General features: G+C 47.3%; 3 protein-coding genes across 5 annotated transcripts in view; 2 read left to right on the top strand and 1 right to left on the bottom strand.

The window, feature by feature from the left end:
- Positions 1-1637, bottom strand: part of CORO7 (coronin 7) — a 57850-nt gene extending 56213 nt beyond the window's left edge. For both annotated transcript variants that reach the window (XM_073792380.1, XM_033839842.2), the window contains exon 1: positions 1480-1637. In XM_073792380.1, coding sequence (XP_073648481.1) covers positions 1480-1539 — 60 coding nt within the window. In that variant the 5' untranslated portion in view covers positions 1540-1637. The remainder of the gene's footprint in view (positions 1-1479) is intronic.
- LOC101322877 (small ribosomal subunit protein eS19) lies at positions 1626-5798 on the top strand. The gene is made up of 2 exons (XM_073792382.1): positions 1626-4078; positions 4263-5798. The coding sequence occupies exons 1-2, from the start codon at positions 3923-3925 to the stop codon at positions 4626-4628; spliced, it is 522 nt and encodes a 173-aa protein (XP_073648483.1). The 5' UTR covers positions 1626-3922; the 3' UTR covers positions 4629-5798.
- An 8264-nt stretch (positions 5799-14062) lies between these two features.
- DNAJA3 (DnaJ heat shock protein family (Hsp40) member A3) overlaps positions 14063-24621 on the top strand; it is a 31041-nt gene continuing 20482 nt past the window's right edge. For both annotated transcript variants that reach the window (XM_033840222.1, XM_033840220.2), the window contains exons 1-2: positions 14063-14288; positions 20147-20280. In XM_033840222.1, the coding sequence (XP_033696113.1) occupies positions 14078-14288; positions 20147-20280 (345 nt within the window). In that variant the 5' untranslated portion in view covers positions 14063-14077. The remainder of the gene's footprint in view (positions 14289-20146; positions 20281-24621) is intronic.

Raw genomic sequence — 24621 nt, 5'->3', positions numbered from 1 at the left:
CTCCCTGTAATCCCTAATTCCATGCCTGTCTGTTTACCTTGTTGGACTGAGATCCACCCAGAAACAAGCCCCAGAGCTCCTCAAGTACACTCCAGACCCCTCCAAGCATTACTGCACTCAGAGCAACGGTGTTAATGCAAATGTGAGAACCTCTCCACCACCAGCCCCCCACACCCACTTCAACCTTTCGATGGCTCCCCACTGCACTCAGAGTAAAACCCAACTTCTTCCTGTGGCCCTCGGGCTCTGCAGGCCCACTATGGACTCATCTGACACCATCCTTCCCTGTCACTGCCCTCCATCCACCCGGGCCCACTTTCCTTCTTCCACCAGGCTCTTTCTCACCCCATTCTTCCTACGGCTGGCTGCTTCTCACCCTTCCTGACTTAGCTTAAATGTCACCTCCTCCCAGCAGCCTTCCCAGACTATCCTACTGAGGTTAACCCCACCTCTAGGTCCATCTCCATCTTCATCCCAGCCCCTCATGTGTGATCTTCAGTGCACTTATTAAAACCTGCATTGCCCTTGCATGCCTGTCTGCTTTCTGGCTGTCTCCCTCAAGAGACTAAGCATCAGAGAGGAAGGAAAATGCTGTCGTGTTCACTGCTGTGGTTCCAGCAGCTGGACACAGCACATGGGACGTGCCCAGGAAATATGATCCAGAGGATAAAAACCGGGTTTTTGCTCCAGGCTGCCCTCATGTGAGATGGTCCCTGATGGGGTCACCAGAGGTCAGTTCCTAGGCTTCATTATTGGAAGACACTCACAGGCCTCACAAATAATGTTTCGCTGCAGACCAAGGATGGCATCATCTCTGAAGCACACCCCTCATCAGGCCTGCTGCGCTTCCAAGGGACCGAGGTGCCCTTCCACCACCTGGTTCAGCTCTTCCTCTGGGCTCCACCTGCTCGGGCTTCCCAGGCCCCACCCAGCCTTTGGCAGCATCACCCCGAATAGGGGAAGAGCTCACGCCAGCCGCGAGAGGAAGCGCCAGCGGAAACCCGAGGGAGGAGCGCGCTTCTGGCCGAGGAGCTCCCCCTCTCCAGCTGACACACCCAGACTCGCCAAGACCAGGGCAGAGAGGGGCATGTCTCTCACACCCCAGCCCCGGGCAGGGGCGATCGGGGCGGCAGGGAGGAGGAGCCGCCCGGCTCGGGGCGAGGCCGACCGGAAGCCGGGAAGGCAGGCAGCCTCGCAGGCTTCAGGCCTTGGCCCCACTGGGCTGGCTGCGCCGCCTCGGTGGTCCCGGTGCGAGGCGGCCGGCCCAGCGGACCGCAGGGCTCATGGCGAGGCCAGAGAGTGTCCCGGGAGCGCCAGGCTCCAACCACCGCGCGGCGACGGACGGCCCGGACGACGGCCCCGGGCCTGAAGGGGGCGCGCCTGGGCAGGCGGGCTCGGGGCGGGGGGAGGGTCCCCGCGCTGGGCCAGAGGAGGGGGAGGGGTGGCCGCTGGGCAAGGGGCGATGGCAGCCGGGCTCACCTCGCGGCGGGGCGGCCGAGCTTCCGTATGCCGGAACTTGGACACCTTGAAGCGGTTCATGGCGGCGGGGACCGCGGCGGGCGCAGCTTCGAAGACCCGAGCGTCGGCTCTCAGGTGCACCGCAAGCAGCCGCGACTCCCGCCTCCTCCCGCCCCACCCACGGCCCGCCGCTCGCGGCCACGCCCCTACGCGTCTCAGGCCAATCGCAGCCCGCTCCGGTCCACCGAGCCACTCCCCCAGCCCCTCTCCCTCCGCGCGCACGCCGAGGGCCCCGCCCCCAGGCCAATCGCCGCTCGGCCTCCCCTGGAGGCCACGCCCCGATGCCGAAGGCCTGGCCGCGCGGGTCCGGAGGTCACGTGCGGCGCGTTGTCCGCCCGCTGTCTCGCCGGGCGTGCGGGACGAGGGGCAACAGCTGTGATTTTGTGGCCAGGGATTTACCTCAGGAGGCTTTCCAGTGTGCGGGGCACGTCCTTCCCCGGGAGGAGGGAAAGCAGAAGTGAACTAGCTCCACTTAGGAGACTGGGAACACTCTCAGGGAGAGAAGGGCCGCTGGCACGGGTCACACAGATAGTGGCAGCGGAGGGGAGCCCAGGTCTGATGCAAATCCCTGTCCGTGGGACCTACTCTATAGGCTCCGCATCCCACCCACCCTGCTTAGGTCATGTGGGCTCGGTAGGAGCGGGGATGGAGACTTCAGCGTCCCCTTATAAGGGCGAGTCAGGCCTTGGGCGCGGTGGGGCAAAACTCCCCGAAGGAAATCAATCAATTACAGATAAGCTGAAAGGGCAGGAGATAAGGGCCGTGGAGAATCTCTTAAACAGCAAATTTGCTCAACCGGCGCTGCTTGGTTAGTCCCTGGACAAACCCGGGGCGATGCCTTCCACAAGCCTTTCTCTTCGCTTTGAAAATTGACTCCGTGATTCCAGAATATGCTTTCTGCTTGAGAACAGACATAACACCTGCTCAGGCGTGTCTGGAAAGGGGACTTTGATCTGAGGAATGCGAATGATTGGTCGCAACGTCCCGCTGCTGTGAAAATTCGCCTTCCGCAGCCTGCTGCAGACAACAGCCTCAACTTAGGCAGGCTGTCCAGAGGGTAACTCTGAAAGCTTAGTCTGGCGATGGGCACGAATGGACTCCAAAATGCAAGTTCTTTTTTTCAGTTCTCACAGGTAAAATGTGACCACTCAGGGGCCCTTACTGAGTTAAGAGCGCCTTTGATCTCCATAAACTAAAGATAGACTGGCAGTAGGGTTGACTGAGGCCTGGGATTTGGAATTCCAAGCAGTCTGGCAGCCACTGGAGTTCAGCTTTCCCATGGCACATACTCTTCAGACTCTGGAATTCCAGCAGCTTTGGAAAAGGCACCATCAGTACAGTCTTGAGTTCGTGTGGTGTTCAGTTACTGCAGGTGTCGCTTATGCTTTTCTTTTTTTTAATTGTGGCAAAAAAACATATAAAATCTAACATTTTTACCTGTACAGTTCAGGAGTGTTAAAGACATTCACAGTGTTGTGCAACAGATATCCAGAACTTTTTCAAGCAAAGCTGGAACTATAGCCATTAAGCAACAGCTCCCCATTTCCCCTTCTCCCCAACCCATAGTAATCATCATTCTGCTTCCTGTTTCTATGAATTTGACTACTTTAGATACCAAATATAAGTGGAATCATGCACCATTTGTCTTTTTGTGACTGGCTTATTTCATTGTAATGTCCTCAAGGCTCATCCCTGCTGTAGCATGTGGCAGGGTGGAAGCAAGGGTGGAAGCATGTTCCACCCTTCTTAATACTGGATAATATTCTGTTGCATGTATTTACCACATTTTGTTTATTCATTTGTCCATCAATGGTTACTTGGGTTCACCCACCTCTTGGCTATTGTGAGTAATGCTTCTAAGAACATGGCTGTGCAAATATCTCTTCTGGACTCTGCTTTCAATACTTTTGGATATATACCCAAAAGTGGGATTGTTGGAGCATATGGTAGTTCTATTTTAAATTTTCTGAGGGACCTCCATACCAGATATTGTTTTTAGAATTACGGTTACTAAAAGTTAGGGTTTTTAAAAAATATTTATTTATTTGGGTTGCAATGGGTCTTAGTTGCGGCACGAGGAATCTTTAGTTGCGGTGTGTGGACTTCTTAGTTGCAGCATTTGTGCGGGATCTAATTCCCTGACCAAGGATCGAACCCAGGCCCCCTCCGTTGGGAGCACAGAGTCTTACCCACTGGACCACCAGGGAAGTCCTACTAAAAGTTTATTACCATCCTTTACTTACTGTTGGTTGTTTGGTTAATTCTACAGTATGCAGTAACCCCTATTTGCATCAACTGTATTTGACTTATAACTTTCCAGTATGGGGACATTCAGACATTATGTATTGTGGTTCAAATATAAATCAACTGTAGACCTAAAACTATACAATTCTTAGAAGAAAACATGGGGCAAAAGCTTCACAACAACCTTTCCCCTGGCTGGCAGCTTGGAGGCTGCACGATGCCTGGAGTTACTGTAAAAAACGTGAACCAGCAGGAGTTCGTCAGAGCTCTGGCAGCCTTCCTCAAAAAGCCCGGGAAGGGCTTCCCTGGTGGCGCAGTGGTTGAGAGTCTGCCTGCCGATGCAGGGGACACGGGTTCGTGCCCCGGTCCGGGAAGATCCCACATGCCGCGAAGCGGCTGGGCCCGTGAGCCATGGCCGCTGAGCCTGCGCGTCTGGAGCCTGTGCTCTGCAGCGGGAGAGGCCACAGCAGTGAGAGGCCCGCGTACTGCAAAAAAAAAAGTCCGGGAAGCTGAAAGTCCCTGAATGGGTGGACACTGTCAAGCTGGCCAAGCATAGAGAGCTCTCTCCCTACGATGAGAACTGGTTCTACATACAAGATGCTTCCACAGCATGGCACCTATACCTCCAGGGTGACGCTGGGGTTGGTTCCATGACCAAGATCTATGAGGTGTGTCAGAGACATGGTGTCATGCCCAGCCACTTCAGCAGAGGCTCCAAGAGCGTGGCCCGTCGGGTCCTCCAAGCCCTGGACGGGCTAAAAATGGTGGAAAAGGACCAAGATGGGGGCTTCAAACTAACACCTCACGGACAGAGAGATCTGGATGGAATCTCTGGACAGGTGGCAGCTGCCAACAAGAAGTGTTAGAACAAACGATGATGGGTTAATAAATTGCCTCATTCGTAAGAAGAAAGAAAAAGCTTCACAACATTGGATTTGGCACTGAATTTTTGGATATGACACCAAAGGTACAGGCAAAAAAGAAAAAATAGACAAATTGGACTTCATAAGAATTTTTTTTGTTTTGTTTTGTTTTTTGTTTTTTTTTTTTTGTTTTTTGCATAAGAATTTTTTAAATTTGTGCATCAAAAGACACTGTCAGGGGCTTCCCTGGTGGTGCAGTGGTTAAGAATCCACCTGCCAATGCAAGGGACACGGGTTTGAGCCCTGGTCCGGGAAGATCCCACATGCCGCAGAGCAACTAAGCCCGTGCTCCACAACTACTGAGCCTGTGCTCTAGAGCCCGTGAGCCACAACTACTGAAGCCCGCACGCCTAGAGCCTGTCCTGTGCTCTACAACAAGAGAAGCCATCGCAATGAGAAGCCCGCGCACCGCAATGAAGAGTATCTTCTGCTCACCGCAACTAGAGAAAGCCCGCGCGCAGCAATGAAGACCCAACGCAGCCAAAAATAAGTAAATAAATAAATAAATTTTATTTTTAAAAAAAGAGAGAGATACTGTCAGCAGAGTGAAAGGCAACCCACAGGGTGGGAGAAAATATCTGCAGATCATAGATCTGATAAGGGATTAATATCCAGAATATATAAAGAACTCCTAAAACTTAACGACAACAAAAAACCTACATAGGGACTTCCCTGGTGGTCCAGTGGTAAAGAATCTGCCTTCCAATTCAGGGGACAAGGGTTTGATCCCTGACTGGGGAACTAAGATCCCACATGCCACGGGGCAACTATGCCTGCGTGCCACAACTATTGAGCTCACACGCCTCAACAAGAGAGCTCGCGTGCGGCAAACTACAGGGCCCACGTGCCCTGGAGCCATCCCACCACAACTAGAGGAGAAAACCCCGCATACCACAACTAGAGAGAAGCCTGAGCACAGCAGAGACCACGCGCCATAATCTCGACAAAGATCCCGTGTGCTGCAACTAACACCTGACACAGCCAAAAAAATAAGGAAAATAAATTAATATTTTTAAAAAGTTTTAAAGAAAAAAATCTACCTAATTTTATTTATTTATTTTTTTCCGGTATGCGGGCCTCTCACTGCTGTGGCCTCTCTCGTTGCAGAGCACAGGCTCCAGATGCGCAGGCTCCAGATGCGCAGGCTCCAGATGCGCAGGCTCAGCGGCCATGGCTCACGGGCCCAGCCACTCTGCAGCATCTTCCCGGACCGGGGCACGAACCCACATCTCCCGCATCGGCAGGCGGACTCTCAACCACTGCGCCACCTGGGAAGCCCTAAACCTACCTAAAAATGAGCAAAGGACTTGATAGATATTGCTCCAAAGAAGATATACACATGGCCAATTAGCACATGAAAAGATGCTCAACATCACTACTCATCAGAGAAACGCAAATCAAGACTACAATAAGTTAACACTTCACACACAGTAGGATAGCTACTATCAAAAACAAAACAAAACGAAAAACAAAACCCAGAAAAACAGAAAGTAATAAGCCTTGAAGAGGATTTAGAGTAATTGGAACCCTTGTACGTGCTTGGTGGGAATGTTAAATGGTATAGACACTGTGGAAAACTTTATGACAGTTCCTTAAAAAATTAAAATAAAACTGCCACATGATCCAAGAATTTCACTTTTGGGTACATACCCAAAAGAATTGAAAACAGAGTCACAAAGAAATATTTGCACGCCTATGTTCATAGCAGCATTGTTCACAATAGCTAAAACATGGAAGAATCCAAATGTACATTGATGGATGAGTGGATAATCAAAATGTGGTATATACATTCATTGGAATATTGTTTAAAGTAATTAGCTTTTAAAAAGAAAGACAATTGGGGGGCTTCCCTGGTGGCACAGTGCTTAAGAATCCTCCTGCCAATGCAGGGGATACAGGTTTGAGCCCTGGTCTGGGAAGATCCCACATGCCTCAAAACAACTAAGCCCGTGCACCACAACTACTGAGCCTGCACTCTAGAGCCCGTAAGCCACAACTACTGAACCCAAGTGCCACAACTACTGAAGCCCTCGCACCTAGAGCCTGTGCTCTGCAACAAGAGAAGCCACCGCAATGAGAAGCCCATGCACCGCAACAAAGAGTAACCCCCACTCGCCGCAACTAGAGAAAGCCCGTGTGCAGCAATGAAGACCCAACGCAGCCAAAAATAAATAAATAAGATAAAAAAAAAAAAGACAATCGGGAATTCTGTGGCAGTCCAGTGGCTGGGAATCTTCACTTTCCCTGCTGAGGGCCGGGGTTCCATCCCTGGTTGGGGAACTAAAATCCCACAAGCCTCATGGTGCAGCCAAAAAAAAAAAAGGAAAGAAAATCTGCAAGATGCAGATTTCATTAGGCATAGATGAAACTTGAGAACAAAAAGATAAATACTGTACGATTCCATTTATGTGGTACTTATAGTACTCAAAATCATAGAGATGGAAAGTAGAATGGTGGTTGCCAGGGGCTGGGGGAGGAGGAAGTGGGGAGTTTAATGGGTATAGAGTTTCAGTCTTACAGGATGAAAAGAGTTTGGAGATGGATGGTGGTGATGGTTGCACAAAATTATACATATATTTAATACCACTGAACTGTGCCCTTAAAATAGTTAAGATGTTAAATTTTATTATGTGCATTTTCCCACAATAAAAAAAATATAAATCAACTATACACCTACTGCAAAAGTTCATTGTAAACCTCCCAGATTTGCTTGATGTCACTCCATTGTTATCCCTGAATTACTTGTGTTTTTTTTAATGTACCATTATGTCAGATGGGCCTAAATGGGCACAGTCAGAAAGCGAGAAAGCCTTTAACCCCCAGAGGTAACAAATGGATATGCCATGGGCTAAATCTGGTCTACAGATATGTTTTAGTGGTTCACATGGTGTTTTAAAAATTGGGACGCTTCAAAAAAGTTTGGATTTCAGATCTCTTGAAAAACTGAAAGATCTGGCAACACTAGGTCCACATCCCTACGTGGCTAAAATGCGCTGGAGCTGACAGCAACTGCCACTTTTAAAAAATATTTATTTATTTATTTGGCTGCGTAGGGTCTTAGTTGAGGCACATGGGATCTTCATTGCCGCATGCAAGATCTCCATTTGGCATGTGGGATCTTTTTTTTTTTTTAAATTTATTTATTTATTTTTGGCTGTGTTGGGTCTTCGTTTCTGTGTGAGGGCTTTCTCTAGTCGTGGCGAGCAGGGGCCACTCTTCATCGCGGTGCGCAGGCCTCTCACTGTTGTGGCCTCTCCCGTAGCGGAGCACAGGCTCCGGACGCGCAGGCTCAGTAGTTGTCGCTCACGGGCCTAGTTGCTCCGCGGCATGTGGGATCTTCCCAGACCAGGGCTCGAACCCATGTCCCCTGCATTAGCAGGCAGATTCTCAACCACTGCGCCACCAGGGAAGCCCGGCATGTGGGATCTTTAGTTGATTACTTTTGGCTGCGCTGGATCTTCGTTGCTGCCCACGGGTTTTCTCTAGTTGCAGCAAGCTGGGGCTACTCTCGATTGGGGTGTGTGGGGTTCTCACTGTCGTGGCTTCTCTAGTTGCGGAGCACAGGCTCTAGGTGCCCGGGCTTCAGTAGTTGTGGCTCGCGGGCCCTAGAGCACAGACTCAGTAGTTGTGGCACACAGGCTTAGTTGTTCCACGGCATGTGGGATCTTCCTGAACCAGGGCTCAAACCTGTGTCCCCCGCATTGGCAGGTGGATTCTTAACCACTATGCCACCAGGGAAGTCCCAGCCCCTGTGGTCTTATGCACAGCCACTCCACTCTTGTGCTTTACCTGTCTGGTCCTGGCACCTGGGTTTGTGATCCCCTGACCTTCTCTCCCAGGAGAGAAAGAGGTCATGCCCCTGGCTGTGCTGGGTCATGTGACTATTGCCACAAACTGGGGGCTGGTGGAATCAGAGTAGAAGAATGTCAACTTTTCCATTGCCATAGTGATGAACCTGAGCTCCACAGCAGGGGAGATGGAAGGGCCAGAGGGACATCATTAAGGCCCAGAGAATGACCATCTCACGTGTTCCCAGGTCCATTCTGGCTGAGTGATCACTGGAGAATAATTTTAGTAGAGTTCAGAGCTCTAAGGCTGCTGCAGACTTGAGCAGAATAAATTACTTCATGGATTGCAAAGTTGAACTGACAGCCTCCAAGATTCCTTCCAGCCCCTCAGGCCTATGAATTGACAGCTTTGTCTCTTTGCACTCCTAGAAACCCCATTTCACTGTCTGTCTATAAGGACACAGGAAGACACCCCTCTACCTTAAAAGGCAGCCTATCAAAACGTGGATTAGATTTCAATAGGGCGGATGTCTGGTTAGCTTGGTGCCTGGCAGGATGATTTCAATTTCACAGGTCCTATTTCCAAGAGTAATTAATAATGAACAAGAATTTGGGAGTCCATTATAGTGAGGTCCTCATTCTAGAAAACTCAAAACACTTCGTGTAACCAAAGGAAGAGACATCAGCAGAAAGAAAAGGGACGAGCAAGAAGAAAGCAAAAAAAACCACACAAAAGCATTAAAGAGCCTTAGGATGCATCTTTATTTTCAGCTGTGATTCCAAAGAGAGTAATTTTCTGACATGGTGTTCCCTCAATCTTCTGTAAAGTCAGTTGTTTCCATAAATTAGAATTTTTGTAAGAGAGGGAGGCATGAGGCCAGCTTCAGTGCCAATGACAAATTATTTAGATCTAGTTATCTGCCCCTGAAATGGTTGTTTATTAAAATACACAAAGGCACATGTAATTATTTCAGCACAGGAAATGAACAATTAAGCAACAAAATACATTTCAAAAATGGAGAAAAACATGACAGTGCACCTTGTATTATTATTTTGTTGTTTATGGAGGTGTACCCATGTAGTCTTGGGGCTCTGAAGTTTTACTACATCTAGTGATTTGTTCTGCTTTTTTTTTTACAATAACTTGCAAACTATTTATATATATATTTTTTGGCCGTGCCGCGTGGTACACAGAATCTTAGTTCCCCCAACCAGGGATCTAACCTGTGCCCCCTGCAATGGAAGCACGGGGTCTTAACCACTGGACTGCCAGGGAAGTCCCCAAAATATTTTTTTTTTTTTTTTGTGGTATGCGGGCTTCTCACTGTTGTGGCTTCTCCCGTTGCGGAGCACAGGCTCCGGACGCGCAGGCTCAGCGGCCATGGCTCACTGGCCTAGCCGCTCCACGGCATATGGGATCTTCCCGGACCGGGGCACGAACCCGTGTCCCCTGCATCGGCAGGCGGACTCTCAACCACTGCGCCACCAGGGAAGCCCCCCAAAATATTTTAACAGAAACACAAAATTTAATTTTTGTGGTGATAATTCACAACTAAAGGACATTTCCATAGAAAAGACTGTCATTTACTAAGGTGATGTTTTTCACTTTGGAGTCTACTGATCACCAGGAGATCCACAGCTTTATTCTCAGCAACTGTGGTTCTTTTTTTTTCTTTAGGAGTTCCTTTCATTTCTCAGGTTTGTGAAACATTGCTTAAGTTTAAGCCTAGCTTGGGCAGAAGAGTATTTAGCTGGGAGCTGAAACAACTTGTGTTTTTTTTAAAGGGCCTTTTAGGAAATCATTAGCATGAAAGTCCTGTTGGGAATACCCAGGTGAGCCAGGCAAGGATATAGTTCATCTTCTACTGCAGGAAACTGCACCCACTGCAGAGGTCATGCCTGGGAACATCTGGGTCCCACATTCCACACTCCCCCGGAATTGTCCCATACTCTCTTGGGGAGGAAAGGAAATGCCACAACTAGAGAAATTGTGACCTTGCTTGTATTGCCTCTGAAGGCTTAGGCCCTTCTGCCCTCCTGGGAAGGGCTCCTCACTCATATGGAGAAGGAGCAGCGGTCCCATCATGTAGCTGTGGACTTGGGCAGTCCCATAGTACCTCAGAAGCCCAATGTCCACTGGAAATCACAGGGTAGACCTTCTAGTCTCCCTTTGCCTTCAGCCCAGCACGCTGGAGGACCACACTTAAATTCCCTGCTAGTGCTCCCACATCTCCCCACCTCAGGAGAGCCAGAAAGGGAGCAGTAGAATAGTAAAATGAGAAGTGCAGACAGGAAGATGCTTTCGAAACTTGTCTGCCTTTTGCAAAACATTTGTTTCTCCTTAAAGCTGAAGTTTTTGGCTTTAGACCAGAGAAGGGGGCGGGGGGGGGGGGTGCGGGGAGGAAGCGGGGAAGGAGACCCAGGACATATTTTGCCTGAAAGTGTGGGTAGGTGTCGCCTGTGTGCTCATCCCAGTTTTTAGCCACAGCCTGGGATGGATGCGTTTGTGTTCGGTCACAGCTGAAGTCCTTGCGTGATGGTGAAATCATCTGTAGGTGAGGGTGGTAATAAATACTTGCCCTGCCCCTCTCCTTTTGTTGTAAAAAGCAAATGAAATTCTGCATGAGGAAGTGCTTTGTAAACTATCCAGGGTTATATGACTGGGATCTACTGATCACAATTTACCAAGGCTCATGGTTTAAAGAGAAGGGCTCTAGTTTTGCTGTTAAAAGATCTTAGTTCACCCACTCACCAGCTGTGTGAACTTGGACAAGTCTTTTCACTTTTCAGAGCTTATTTTGGTGTTATTTTGTGGTGAGGGTGAGGGGTCCATTTGTAAAAATGGGAATAGCCTCTGCCCTACTAACCCACAGGGTTGTGATTGTATCAAGATAGAAAACATGAGAAAGTTCTTTGTGGGCTGGAGACTGTTCTTAGCACAGCCAAAGTTTTCCGATCTCTCCATAGCCACCAATTGCCTGAAATTGGTCCCATCGATATCTCAGGGGTGTTCAGTCCAAGTAATAATAACTCATTATCTTTTTCCCCCAAAACTGCTTCTTTCCTGGGATTTTTAGCTTGGCATGACTACTGTTTGGAGAACATAAAAAAGCATATTCGTTGTCTCCAAACAACCATCGACTCAAGATGATTCAGGAAGCACAGACCAAGGACCACTGCTGTGGAGATTTCCCAAGCTTTGTAATCTACTCGTTTAGTAACTGTATCATCTCTTGTTTTTCTATGGTGACTAGCAGTGAGAGAAAGCGGGCATAGCCCTAGGCTGCTCTCACCAGGGAGTCTTGCCAGAGGCTTCCGTGTTCTCTCCTGGACCTTTTTCCTCTCCTTTAGTAGTCACCCTCACCCACTCCATTCCCTATGGCCTCCCCAACAATCAGCCTTCCTGCTATCCCCAAAAACAAGAACACACACCCACTTTCGGTGTGGAGGATCTTCACTGTTAATCAGTGTGGGGAAGTAGATGGGGGGAGGGGCTGGTACTAAAATACAAAAAAGTGAGGAAGTTACAAAGCTGACAAAGTTTTCATATTAGTGAGCCCTCCTCTAGTTCCTAACTCACTCTGAGGTGGTAAATGAAAATCCCTTTGGCTCTTGTTCTCAGCTTTTATTCCTGAAAGCTGTACTTCTCATCCAGCACCCTCCCCGCTCCCCTTAGGTTTTGGGATCCCTTTGGGCAAGTAACTGTCTGCGTTCTCCTTGGTGTTCCAGTGCTTAGCATAGAGCCTGGCACATAGGACTGACATATATTGAGCACTTACTATGTGCCAAGTACAGTATGAAGGCTTTACATGGATTATCTCACTCTGTCCTCAGATGATCCTTTGAGGTAGTTACTATTATGCCCCATTTTAGAGAAAGGGAACTGAGGGACTTCCCTGGCGGTCTGGTCCAATGGTTAAGACTCCACATTTCCACTGCAGCGGGCACAGGTTCGATACCTGGTCAGGAAACTAAGATTTTGTGTGCCGCGTGGCGCAGCCAAAAAAACAAGAGAAAGGAAACTGAGGCACAGAGAGGTAAAGTAAGTTGTCCAAGGACACACAGCAGAGCTGGGATTCAGTCCCAGGCAGTCTGACTCCACAGCCCATAAGCTTAAGCACTATGCTGGAGACATTTAAATATTAAACAAACTCTTTTCCCCACTTCCCATCCCATGGACAGCCTTTTCCTGTTTCTCTAGAACGTCCCTTGCTCACCTCAGTCCTCTACATTTCCTAGCGCAAACTCTCAACTATTTCTTGCAGTTTACAACAGCCTCATAACTCTTCTTCGGTGGTTTTTAACCTTCTTTCAATTTCAGAGCCTGTGGAGAATTTGATTGATGAAAGCTATGGATATTTCCCCAGATTTATATCCACATACACAAAAATTTCATGTATAATGGGGGAAGGGGCAAGGAGCACAGACCATCTTAAATTCATCCATGAGCCCTCAGGTTACCTTTCTATTGTTAGGGGTGGTGGCGGTGGGAGTGTGAAAGCAGAAACCCCTCTACAGGACTTACCAGGCCAGGTTTATCTTTCCAGCCTCATCTCCAGTCATTCACCCCCAAGTTTAGAGCGTACAGGGCAAGCACTTTCACATCTGCTTTTGAAGTTCTTGCTGCTTAGAATACTCTTCCCCTCCACCGCTACCTGACACACTTTTCACCAAAGTCCAACTCGAATGTTACCTCTCAGATGCCTTCCCTGACATCCCAATGCTCCCGACCTATTTGAGAAACTCGTCACCTGTGTGCCTGTAACACTGTTTATACCTACAATAGCACTGATCACATTATCTTAGTTGCCAAGGAGCCTGTCTCTCGACTCATCGTGAGCTCCTCCAAAGTAGGGATGGTATGTCATTCATCATTGCATCCTCGACATTCTAGAACGCGCGGGACACCTAATAGGTGACCAAAACGTTTATTAAATTCGTTTTCGGGTAGCTCGGCTCACATTCAGCGACCGCCAAGTTCACTACAGGTTTGGAAAAGACAAATGCGCTTAGGAGACAGCTGAGCGATCAAAGTTCTTTTCGTGGGGAATCATCCAGAGGGAGAGTGAGCTTGAGGCCTGGATCTAGGAGTAGGGCAGAGACCGCAGCCGCTTGCGCCGACGCCGGATGAGTAAGCCTCAAGCAAGGAGACCTAAGACTCAGGGTCAGGAGGAAGGAAGCCGCGCGCTGCATGCTGAGATCTGCGCTACTGACGGCCGCATTGCACGCCGGGGTTTGTAGTCCCGCCCCTTGCCGGGCCCCTCAGACCAGTTACATTCGGCTGCACTCAACCACGCCCTTATACAGATAAGGTACAGTATTGATCATCCAACACAGAATGACTAGGCTCTTCAAGGCAAGTTACCTATTAGCAGTTCTTAGAGCAAACATCATTTCGGCGTCTGCTACGAAGAAAGCGCATTGGGTGCGGACGCGCACGCGCAACGCGCGCGTGCGCCCGGGTGCGTGCGTGTGTCTCCCTCACTCCCCCCGCGAGTGAATGCAGCGGGCCCCGCCCCTAGAAGTGCCGGCTCTGCGCGCGTGCGTAGTCCGCGTGAGGCCGCCTTGAGCCGGGTGGCGCAGGCGCAGTGTCCCCGGGCCAAGATGGCGGCGCGGTGCTCTACACGCTGGTTGCTGGTGGCCGTGGGGACTCCGCGGCTGCCGGCTGCAGCGGGGAGGGGGGCTCGGCCGCCCATGGGGGGCGTGGTGGGGGCGTCGCTGGGCCGCAGTCTGAGCGTCCCAGCCTTTGCGCCTTCCCTGGGAGCTCGTGGTCCCGGGGCGCTGCTGACATTGAGACCGGGTGTCAGCCTCACAGGTGAGTGCAGGCTCCAGCGCCTGAGTGAGGGGCTCCAGGGCCTGGAAAGGAGTGACTCGCTTTGCTCCGACTACGGTGGTAGCAGGGTGGAGCGTGTCTTCTGATCTACATGCAGAATCGCTTGGGGGAGATGGGCCAGCAGTAGGCAGAGAGACCCAAATGGCTACTCAGAGGTGGTAAACGAGGGAGACCTGCGTGGAGCCTCCGGCGGCGGGGATGAAACGCCCCGCAGCCGTGAACCTTCACCTCTCTGTAAACATTTCTGGAGGCCTCTTTCCGGCCTGCCGCTGCTCTCCTGCCCAATTCCTTTCCCTTCCCTCTACCTTCTAGCCTGTAATGGAAGGGAAGAGGTAACTGCCATTCGGTGAGTACCTGCTCATGGATTAGCTGGGCACTTTGTGCTTCTTCTTACTTGATGGTAACAACAACCCTGCAAGGTGGGGCTCATCATCCGCATTTTATTTTGTTTTTGTTTTTGTTTTGCGGTAGGCGGGCCTCTCACTGTTGTGGCCTCTCCCGTTGCGGAGCACAGGCTCCGGACGCGCAGGCTCAGCGGCCATGGCTCACGGGCCCAGCCGCTCCGCGGCATGTGGGATCTTCCCGGACCGGGGCACGAACCCGCGTCCCCTGCATCGGCAGGCGGACTCTCAACCACTGCGCCACCAGGGAAGCCCCATCATCCCCATCTTAAAGAGTGGGGAACTGAGGTTCTAGCAGAGGAGTTGACCCGCCCAAGGTCATAAAGTTAGATAAGGAGAGTTGTCCCAAATCCAGAGCTGTTCTTCCATAGCTTACGCTCTCCACCACATGGTGTAAATTGAAGGACATACTGTTTTTTAGAAGTCCCTTTTGATTGACATATATACACTAATATGTATAAAGTAGATAACTAGTAAGAGCCTGATGTATAAAAAGTAAAATTCAAAAATAAAGAAGTTCTTATCTTGGTCATTGATGCAAACTAATATGTATTGAGCACTTACTATGCACCAGGCATGGATCATTTCCATGTAATAAACACTGCTATTAATTCTATTTTATAGATTAAAAAATTGAGGCTTAGATGTTAACTTGAAGAATGTCGCAAAGCTAGAAAGTAGTTGAGCCTTGATTCAAAACCTGCTGCTTTCTTAATTGCTGGAGGTGATGTTGAATTAGTATATATTAATCCTTTTAAGTGTTTAGCTATGATGGTTTCTTATGCTGTGTGTTGGGTGATTTCCCTTATAGTGAGATAAGGAAGGAAGGAGGAAACAGTGAACAACCAACGATGTGCCTGGATTGGGCTAGATGTTTGTGTTCCCTAGAATTTGTGCAAATGATATTTAAACTATAAACTTACAAAGATGATTAATTAGAGGATCCTGGCAAGGTAATTTACACAAGGTAATTTCCTATTGAGATCCAATTTTTAATACTTACATAAAAGCCAGTAATTAAAGTATCAGTAATTGTTATTACCTTGTACAGTGAACACTACTCCAGTAATGTGTGTGCGACCTGGGTGGATTATTTAATCCTTTTGTGCCTCTTATTCCTTAATTGAAAATTTTTTTATTTACAGGTATTTATTGAGGACTTGTCGTATGCTAGGTACTGTTCTAGGTACAGGGGATACAGCAGAGAACAAAGAGATTGGATGTGGTTTTGGTCAGAATGGTCCCTTTTTTTTTTTTTGCGATAGGCGGGCTTCTCACTGTTGTGGCCTCTCCCGTTGCGGAGCACAGGCTCCGGACGCGCAGGCTCAGCGGCCATGGCTCACGGGCCCAGCTGCTCCGTGGCATGTGGGATCTTCCTCGACCGGGGCACGAACCCAAGTCCCCTGCGTCGGCAGGCGAACTCTCAACCACTGCGCCACCAGGGAAGCCCCAGAATGGTCACATTTTTAAATTCTGTTCGTGCCACCTATATTTCCTCATGGATGGATGGAGCAGTAGTCTGCCCAGGTTTCCTCAGGATTATTTGGATTGATGTCATGCTGTATTTCTCAGTATGAGCAAAAGTGGTCGTTTTTAGGTTTTGCCAACGTTTTCTAATGTCAAGGTTGTTGTGAATAGAATTTGACTACATCTTTGTGCTCAATTACTAATTCCTTAGATACCTATTAAGCTAAATTAGTTCATATCACATTTGTCCAGGTTTGGGAACATTTTTTGATAATTGTGTATGTGTATGTGTGAGAGACAGACAAGCACTAAGTACTGAGCCTGGCATGGCGTGATTACTAAGGAACTGCAGTCAGCTGTCCTTTTCCCCAAGTGAGCCCAGTGCCCACAATGGGCATGTTTTGTAACAGGTGTTGAACACCTGTGAGAGGTGGCATCCTTCAAGGTGCACTGTTACCACATCTAAGGTCATCATCTCAGCTCCCAAACGTTGGTGTGTGATCTCATCTCAAATCCAGCAGTACAGTTAGATGATGTAAAAACAATTTATTTAAAAAATTTATTTATTTATTTATATTTGGCTGCATTGGGTCTTCGTTGCTGTGCGCAGGCTTTCTCTAGTTGCAGCGAGCGGCGATTACTCTTCGTTATGGTGTGCAGGCTTCTCATTGCAGTGGCTTCTCTTGTTGTGGAGCACGGGCTCTAGGCTCATGGGCTTCAGTAGTTGTGTCATGAGGGCTCAGTAGTTGTGGCTTGTGGGCTCTAGAGTGCAGGCTCAGTAGGTGTGGTGCACGGGCTTAGTTGCTCTGCGGCATGTGGGATCTTTCTGGACCAGGGATTGAACCCATGTCTCCTGCATTGGCAGGCAGATTCTTAACCACTGTGCCACCAGGGAGGTCCCTAAAAACAACACTTTAAATCTGACTTTTTCTCCCAGAATGGAAGGTAGTTATTTCACACCTTCTCCCAGAGTGGAAGGTTGGCCATTCTTGGAATGACTTGGAAGCTAATCCTGTTCTGGGTTGTTCTAAAATGGGCAAGACATTTATTGGTCATATCTCGGGGGAAAATATGTCTATTAAGTGAGCTCTTTCTAATCATTGCTAATCATTGATGCCTTTGGGATAATGTCAAGTCATCAAACTTGTGCTAGTTAAATGTACTTGTCTTTATATGCAGTTGTGCACATTACTGTCTCCCATTCTAACCCAAGCCTGAGTTCTCTTCTCATGATGTAGAAGCTGCAGCTTCCAGAACCTTTGCCACTACCACCCTCTGCCTTCTGGATTGGAAGGGGTGGGGGAAACAGGCCAGATAAGTCAAGGTAACCCCTCAGTCCTGGAGTGAAGCGGGGGTTGAGTATGGGAGCACTGAGAAACTAGCTCTGCTGTTTTTCTCAGATCTGACCAGGTAAAGACGACAGTGGTCTCTGCCTCTCCCACACTGCCTACTTTTCATATTCCAGGAAATCTAGGGTGCAGCAACAGAAAACAAGTATGGAGGATACTGAAAATACGGATTTACTTTCTGCTTCTGATTTTATCATTCGTTCTGACCATTCCTACTTATTCTCCTGATTTTCCTTTTTCTTGACCCCTTCCTGGATATGCTCCACACCCTGGGTTGTCTTTTGTGCATACATGAATTTTAAGTTGTCTCCCAATCCTTGTTATTGTTTGAGAGCTCTTTCTCATGCAAATCTGATCAGTTCTCTGTTTAATGCTTGCAGTGGCTCCCTATTGCCCTCAGGATAAAATCCAGACTCCTTAGCATACTCAAAGGCCCTTCTGTTTATTCCTAGGCCCTATTAATTATCATCCTCATCAACATCTGTAACCACCCCTCTACCACCACCACCACCACCACCACCACCACCACCACCACCAAACACACACACACACACACACACACACACACACACACACACACACTCGAATCTCTAGTTATATCATAGTACCTGCAGTTACACAAGCACTTTCTCTCTCCAAACCAAAGGTGATCATATGATGTAGTTGCTGAATGGAGCACTTTTGAAAGCAAAAGGGGATGCTATTGCAAACAGTGCCAGGACTACAGGCATAAATCTGGATGGATTCCAGCCCTCCTTAGCTGAGCTAATTTCTGCAGCTTAACAGCAAGTGCCTTAGAAGACCTCTGAATTTCTGAGATTGGGTTTACTGGTTCTCACCTGGGGATGATTTTACCCTCCAGGAGACATCTGGCAACATCTGCAGTTTTAGTTACCAGTTTGGGGTTGGGGGTTGCTACTGATAACTAGTTGGCCAGGGATGCTGCTAACACATCCTACAATAAATACATAGGTATGTTAGGCTATAAATAGATAACATAGGGCTGCCATAACTAAGTACCACAGACTAAGTGGCTTAAAAAAACAGAAAATTATTTTTTCACAGTTCGGGAAGCTATAAAATTCCAAGATCAATGTTTTGGTAGGGTTGTCTTTAAAGACCCCCATCTCCAAATACAGTCATGTTCTGCAGTGCTGGGGGTTAGGACTTCAACATGTGAATTTGGGAGGGAGGACCCAATTCAGCCCATAACAGCCCCCCCCCCCCCCACGAGGAACCTGATCCCGTTGTCAACAGTGTGGAGGCAGAGAGACTCTGGCTAGGTGACCCTTTTGTGTATTCTTACTCTGTCTCCCTGTGTGCTCATATCACTTCACACACTGCCTCCCACACACCCCTGCTGGGCGGTAAGCTCCTCGAGGGCATTGGCTTAGACTTGTATCCTCATTGCCTAGTAGTATTAAGATCGTGCTGGTGCTGTGTCTCCTGCGAGGAGCCCAGTGCCTGGCAGGCAAGTTTGCTGAATGAATGAGTGGTGAATCTAGAAGCTTCTCCTTGGCAGGGGAACCTTTGACTTAAAAACCTGGAGCTGCCTCATGATCCTCATTCTCTTTTGTGGCCCTGCCCTCTCTTTTGCAATAACTTGGCGCCTTCTGCTCCCATCCCTGCGCTCCCCATCTTCAGTTGTCACAGGATAGGTTGGGGGTTAGGAGGCAGGTTGTAGAGCAGCTCTTCCCCCTTCACTTGGTGACAGTCCAGTTGGCTCGCTGCTCCATACAGAGGGCAGTTGAGTAGATGTGTCTGTCAGCCTTTCCTCCCAGCTTCTGATGCAGGAGGCCTGAAAGGAGGGCAGGGCATGGAGGTGGGGCTACCATGTGCTTTGATCCCTTTTGGGTTGTCTGCTCTGGGGTAAACAGAGGTTCTGGCACAGGGCCGTTTAACCTTGTGTGTCTATATATATGTATTGTTTTTAGGGGAGGGGTCGATGCTTTCAAAGAGATCTGTGACTCTAAAGACCAAGAACCATTTATTTAGCACAGTGGTTCTCAAATTGAGTGTGCCGCAGAATCATCAGCTGGAGGGCTTGTTAGACACAGCTTGCTGGACCCCACCTCCAGAGTTTTGGATTCAGGTTTGGGTGGGGCCTGAGAATTTACATTTCCAGCAAGCTGATGATGCTGCTGGTCCAGGGACCACACTCTGAAAACCACCCCATAAGCAGATATCCAAGGTTGCATGGTGGAGGGAAAGAACCTGGGAGTCGTTAAGCTTTAAGTGAGACAAGGCCTATGTGAACACTTGGCATATGGTGGGTGCTCGGCCAGCCGTGTAACAGGAGAGCTTTGTTCCTTTTCAGTCATCCTCAGGTGCAGCCCCCATCTGGGGGTGGTTCCTTTAGAGGTATAATGAGGCTACAGCCCTAGTGTAATCCAGCAGAATCAGCCCCACCCAGCACTTTTTTTTTTGTAGACTCCGTTTACAGTGGCTTTAGCTGTTTTTGAAGTGCAGTGAGTTTGGTCCCCAGTGGGCTTGGAGGAGAAGAGGCCCTAAAGCTGTGACCTCTTTGCTCCTTCACAGGTATAGCCTGGCTGGTTGTTTGCTCACAATTTCCTTTTGTTGAGTACATTCCCAGAGTGATTTTCTTTCCTTTTTTCTTTTTTAGGAGTAAAAAGTTACCCTTTTCTTTGTACTGCCTCCTTCCACTCGAGCGCCCCTTTGGCCAAAGAGGATTATTACCAGATATTAGGAGTGCCCCGAAGTGCCAGCCAGAAGGAGATCAAGAAAGCTTATTACCAGGTCTGTATGGAAGATTTTACAGACGAGACTGCAGAAGGGATGCTGTGGATGTAGTGTGACCCTGACGGGTGCAGTGTGTGTGCCCGTACCTGTCGGTTGTGTGCAGCCGAGAGTGTGGAATGAGATGGTAAAGATGGGCTCTGCTGAACCATGTTCCTCAAGTGCGTGAGGCCACACTGGTTAATGCTGTAGAAAAAAGGAGAGTCAGAACCAGAGATTAAAAAAAAAAAAAAAAAATCTTGGGCTTCCCTGGTGGCGCAGTGGTTGGGGGTCCGCCTGCCGATGCGGGGGACGCGGGTTCGTGTCCCGGTCTGGGGGGATCCCGCATGCCGTGGAGTGGCTGGGCCCGTGAGCCATGGCCACTGAACCTGCACGTCCGGAGCCTGTGCTCTGCAATGGGAGAGGCCGCGGCGGGGAGGGGCCTGCGTACCGCAAAAAAAAAAAAAAAAATCTTTTTCCAGGGCTGTTTTTGTACTTAAATCTCTTCTGTATCTTCTGAGTCAGTAGGTATGCTGCTCTAAGTTTTAGGTACTCATTCTTTGCATTTAGATAAAAGTTTATGGGTTTAGAATTATTTCATTTTTTTAACCCATCATCCATATCCCGGAATGTATTGGGCTGATTGGTAAAGTGGCATGTGAGTTATCTAGACCTGTGGTTTCCAGGCTTTTGCTCTGATGAACACAATCAAAATAAAAAAAAAAATTAAAGACCAAGGGCGCCGATGTAGGAATGCTAGCTTTTGTATTTTGCCTAATATAGGTGTTAAAAATAATCAAGTACAATCTATTAATGTCATTTGATGAAAGAAAGAGCACTTTAACACCATAAACATAGGAAAGCCATATCAGAATAAAGAAGATTAAAAAAATTTTTTAACATCTTTAATGGAGTATAATTGCTTTACAGTGGTGTGTTAGTTTCTGCTTTATAACAAAGTGAATCAGTTATACATATACATATGTTCCCATCTCTTCAAGAAGATTAAAATTTAATAAAATTAATAAATTAAATACAATTTAAATTTTAAAAATTACTGGGAGTTCCCTGGTGGTCTGGTGGTTAGGATTCGGCACTTTCACTGCCGTGGCCTGGGTTCGGTCCCTGGTTGGGGAACTGAGATCCCGCAAGCTGAGCGGCGCGGCCAAAAAGAAAAAAAACTTTTTTTAAAGCCAAATACTGATCAAGACCAGACCTTATAGCTTGGATAGCTACTTTCTTCTCTTACTTTTTTTTTTTTTTAAGGGTGCAGTTCACTGGTTTTTAGTATATTCACAGAATTGTATAACCATCACTACAATCAATTTTAAAACATTTTCATATCTCAAAAAGAAACCCCACACCATAAGCCCTTATTCCCCATTCTCCTCTGCCCTTGAAATTGCTAACCTACTTTCTGTCTCTATAGATTTACCTATTCTGGACACTTCATAGAAATGAAATCATGTGATATGTGGACTTTTGTGACTGGTTTGTTTTTCTTTATTTTTTATTTTTCTGGCCACGCCATGTGGCATGTGGGATCTTAGTTCCCTGATCAGGGATCTAACCTGTACCCCCTGCAGTGGAAGCGCGGAGTCTTAACCACTGGACTGCCATGGAAGTCCCATGGTTTCTTTTACTTTAGAATAATGTTTTCCAGGTTCATCCATGTTGTAACATGCAGCAGTACTTCATTCCTTTTAGTGGTCAAATAATATTCCATTGCATGGATATACTGTGTTTTATTTATCTATTCATCATTTGATGGATATTTGGATTGTTTCCAGCTTTTTGTTATCATGAGTAGTGCTGCTATGAACATTCCTCTGTAAGTTTTGTGTAGACTTATACTTTCATTTCTCTGGGGTATATACATATACCTAGGAGCAGACTTGCTGGGTCAATTCATAGCAATTCCGATTGCCATGTTTAACATTTTGAGGAACAGCCAGGCTATTTCTTTTTTTTCTTTTATTGAAATATAGTTGATTTACACTGTTGTTAGTTTCAGGTGTACAGCAAAGTGATTCAGTTATACATAAATATATATATCTATTCTTTTTCAGATCTTTTCCCTTACAGGTTATTACAAAATATTGAGTATAGTTCCCTGTGCTATACAGTAGGTCCTTATTAGTTATCTATTTTATATATAGTAGTGTGTATATGTTAATCCCAAACTCCTAATTTATCCCTCCCTCTCCCCTTTCCCCTTTGGTAACCATAAGTTTGTTTTCTATGTCTGTGAGTCTACTTCTGTTTTGTAGATAAGTTCATTTGTATCTTTTTTTTTAGATTCCACATATAGGTGATATCATGTGTTATTTATCTTTCTCTGTCTGACTTACTTCGCCTAGTATGATAATCTCTAAGTCTATCCATGTTGCTGCAAATGGCATTATTTCATTCTCTTTTTATGACTAATATTCCATTATATATATATATAAGCCATATCTTCTTTATCCATTCATCTGTCAGTGGACATTTAGGTTGCTTCCATGTCCTGGCTATTGTAAATAGTGCTGCAGTAGACGTTGGGGTTTATGTATCTTTTTGAATTATAGTTTTCTCTGGATATATGCCCAGGAGTGGGATCCCTGGATCATATGGTAACTCTGTTTTTAGTTTTTTAAGAAACCTCCATACTGTTGTCCATAGTGGTTGTACCAATTTACATTCCCACCAGCTGTGTAGGAGGGTTCCTTTTTCTCCACACCTTCTCTAGCATTTATTTTTTGTAGACTTTTTGATGATGGCTATTCTGACCAGTGTGAGATGATACCTTATTGTAGTTTTGATTTTCATTTCTCTAATAATTAGCAACGTTGAGCATTTTTTCATGTGCCTGTTGGCCATCTGTATGACTTCTTTGGAGAAATGTTTATTTGGATCTTCTGCCCATTTTTTGATTGGGCTGTTTGTTTTTTTGATATTGAGCTGTATGAGCTGTTTATATGTTTTGGAAATTAATCCCTTGTCGGTTGCATCGTTTGCAAATATTTTCTCCCATTCTGTAGGTTGTCTTTTCATTTTGTTTAGTTTCCTTTGCTGTTCAAAAGCTTTTAAGTTTAATTATTTCCCATTTGTAGATTTTTTTTTCTTTTTTTTTGCGGTACGCGGGCCTCTCACTGTTGTGGCCTCTCCCGTTGTGGAGCACAGGCTCCGGACGCGCAGGCTCAGCGGCCATGGCTCACGGGCCCAGCCGCTCTGCCGCATGTGGGATCTTCCCGGACCGGGGCACGAGCCCGTGTCCCCTGCATAGGCAAGCAGACTCTCAACCACCGCGCCACCAGGGAAGCCCCATTTTTGTTTTTATTTCCATTACTCTAGGAGATGGTTCCAAAATGATATTGCTGCGATTTATGTCAAAAAGTGTTCTGCCTATGTTTTCCTCTAGGAGTTTTATAGTGTCCGGTCTTACATTTAGGACTTTGATCCATTTTGAGTTTATTTTTGTGTATGGTGTTAAAGAATGTTCTAATTTCATTCTTTTACACGTAGCTGCCCAGTTTTCCCAGCACAACTTATTGAAGAGTCTGTCTTTTCTCCATTGTATATTCTTGCCCCCTTTGTCATAGATTAATTGACCATAGGTGTGTGGGTTTATTTCTAGTGCCAGACTATTTCAAGCAGGCTGCACTGTTTTAGATTTTCACCAGTGGTGTGTGAAGGTTCAAATTTCTCCACATCCTCGCAAACACTTGTTATCTGTCTTTTTGATTCAAGCCACCCTAGTGAGTGTGAAGTGGTATCTCACTGTGGTTTTGATTTGCTTTTCCGTGGTGGCTAATGATGTTAAGCACCTTTTCATGTGATTTTTGGCCATTTGCTGTATGTGTATTAGATCCTTTGCCCATTTTTAAATTGAGATATCTTTTTATTTACTGGGTTGTTAGGGAATGAGGAAAGACTTGGGGATAGGAAGCAGAGATCCTGTCTTGGGATAGTGAATAGTGTGTCTCTTGAGCTGGAAGGTAAGGTACCTGATACAAGGGTGGGAGAAGATTGGAGAGACGGAGCCTGGGGCCAACTTAAGGGGGCATGTGAGGCCCTTAGCAAGTACTAGAGATTTAATTTAAGAGAGAGTAGGGAACCATCCAAGTTTTTAGGTGTGGAAGTAAATAGATCAGGTAAAGCTGTGTAATTTACATTCTTTTTTTTTTTTTTTTTTTTTTTTGCGGTACACGGGCCTCTCACCATTGTGGCCTCTCCCGCTGCAGAGCACAGGCTCCGGACGTGCAGGCTCAGCGGCCATGGCTCACGGGCCCAGCCGCTCCGCAGCATGTGGGGTCTTCCCAGACCGGGGCATGAACCCGTGTCCTCTGCATTGGCAGACTGTCAACCACTGCGCCACCAGGG

This window comes from Tursiops truncatus, chromosome 15 (genome assembly GCF_011762595.2).
Source record: "Tursiops truncatus isolate mTurTru1 chromosome 15, mTurTru1.mat.Y, whole genome shotgun sequence".
Classification (NCBI taxonomy): Eukaryota; Metazoa; Chordata; class Mammalia; order Artiodactyla; family Delphinidae; genus Tursiops; species Tursiops truncatus.
Note: the sequence above shows the minus strand (reverse complement) of the source record. Positions and strands in the feature narration are given on the sequence as shown.

Excerpts from the sequence above, each read along its gene's own strand:
- LOC101322877 (XM_073792382.1), top strand. The coding sequence starts at position 3,923 with ATGGGGCAAAAGCTTCACAACAACCTTTCCCCTGGCTGGCAGCTTGGA. Across the intron at positions 4,079-4,262 it reads AGGGCTTCCCTGGTGGCGCA|TCCGGGAAGCTGAAAGTCCC; the intron begins GTGGTTGAGAGT and ends CAAAAAAAAAAG.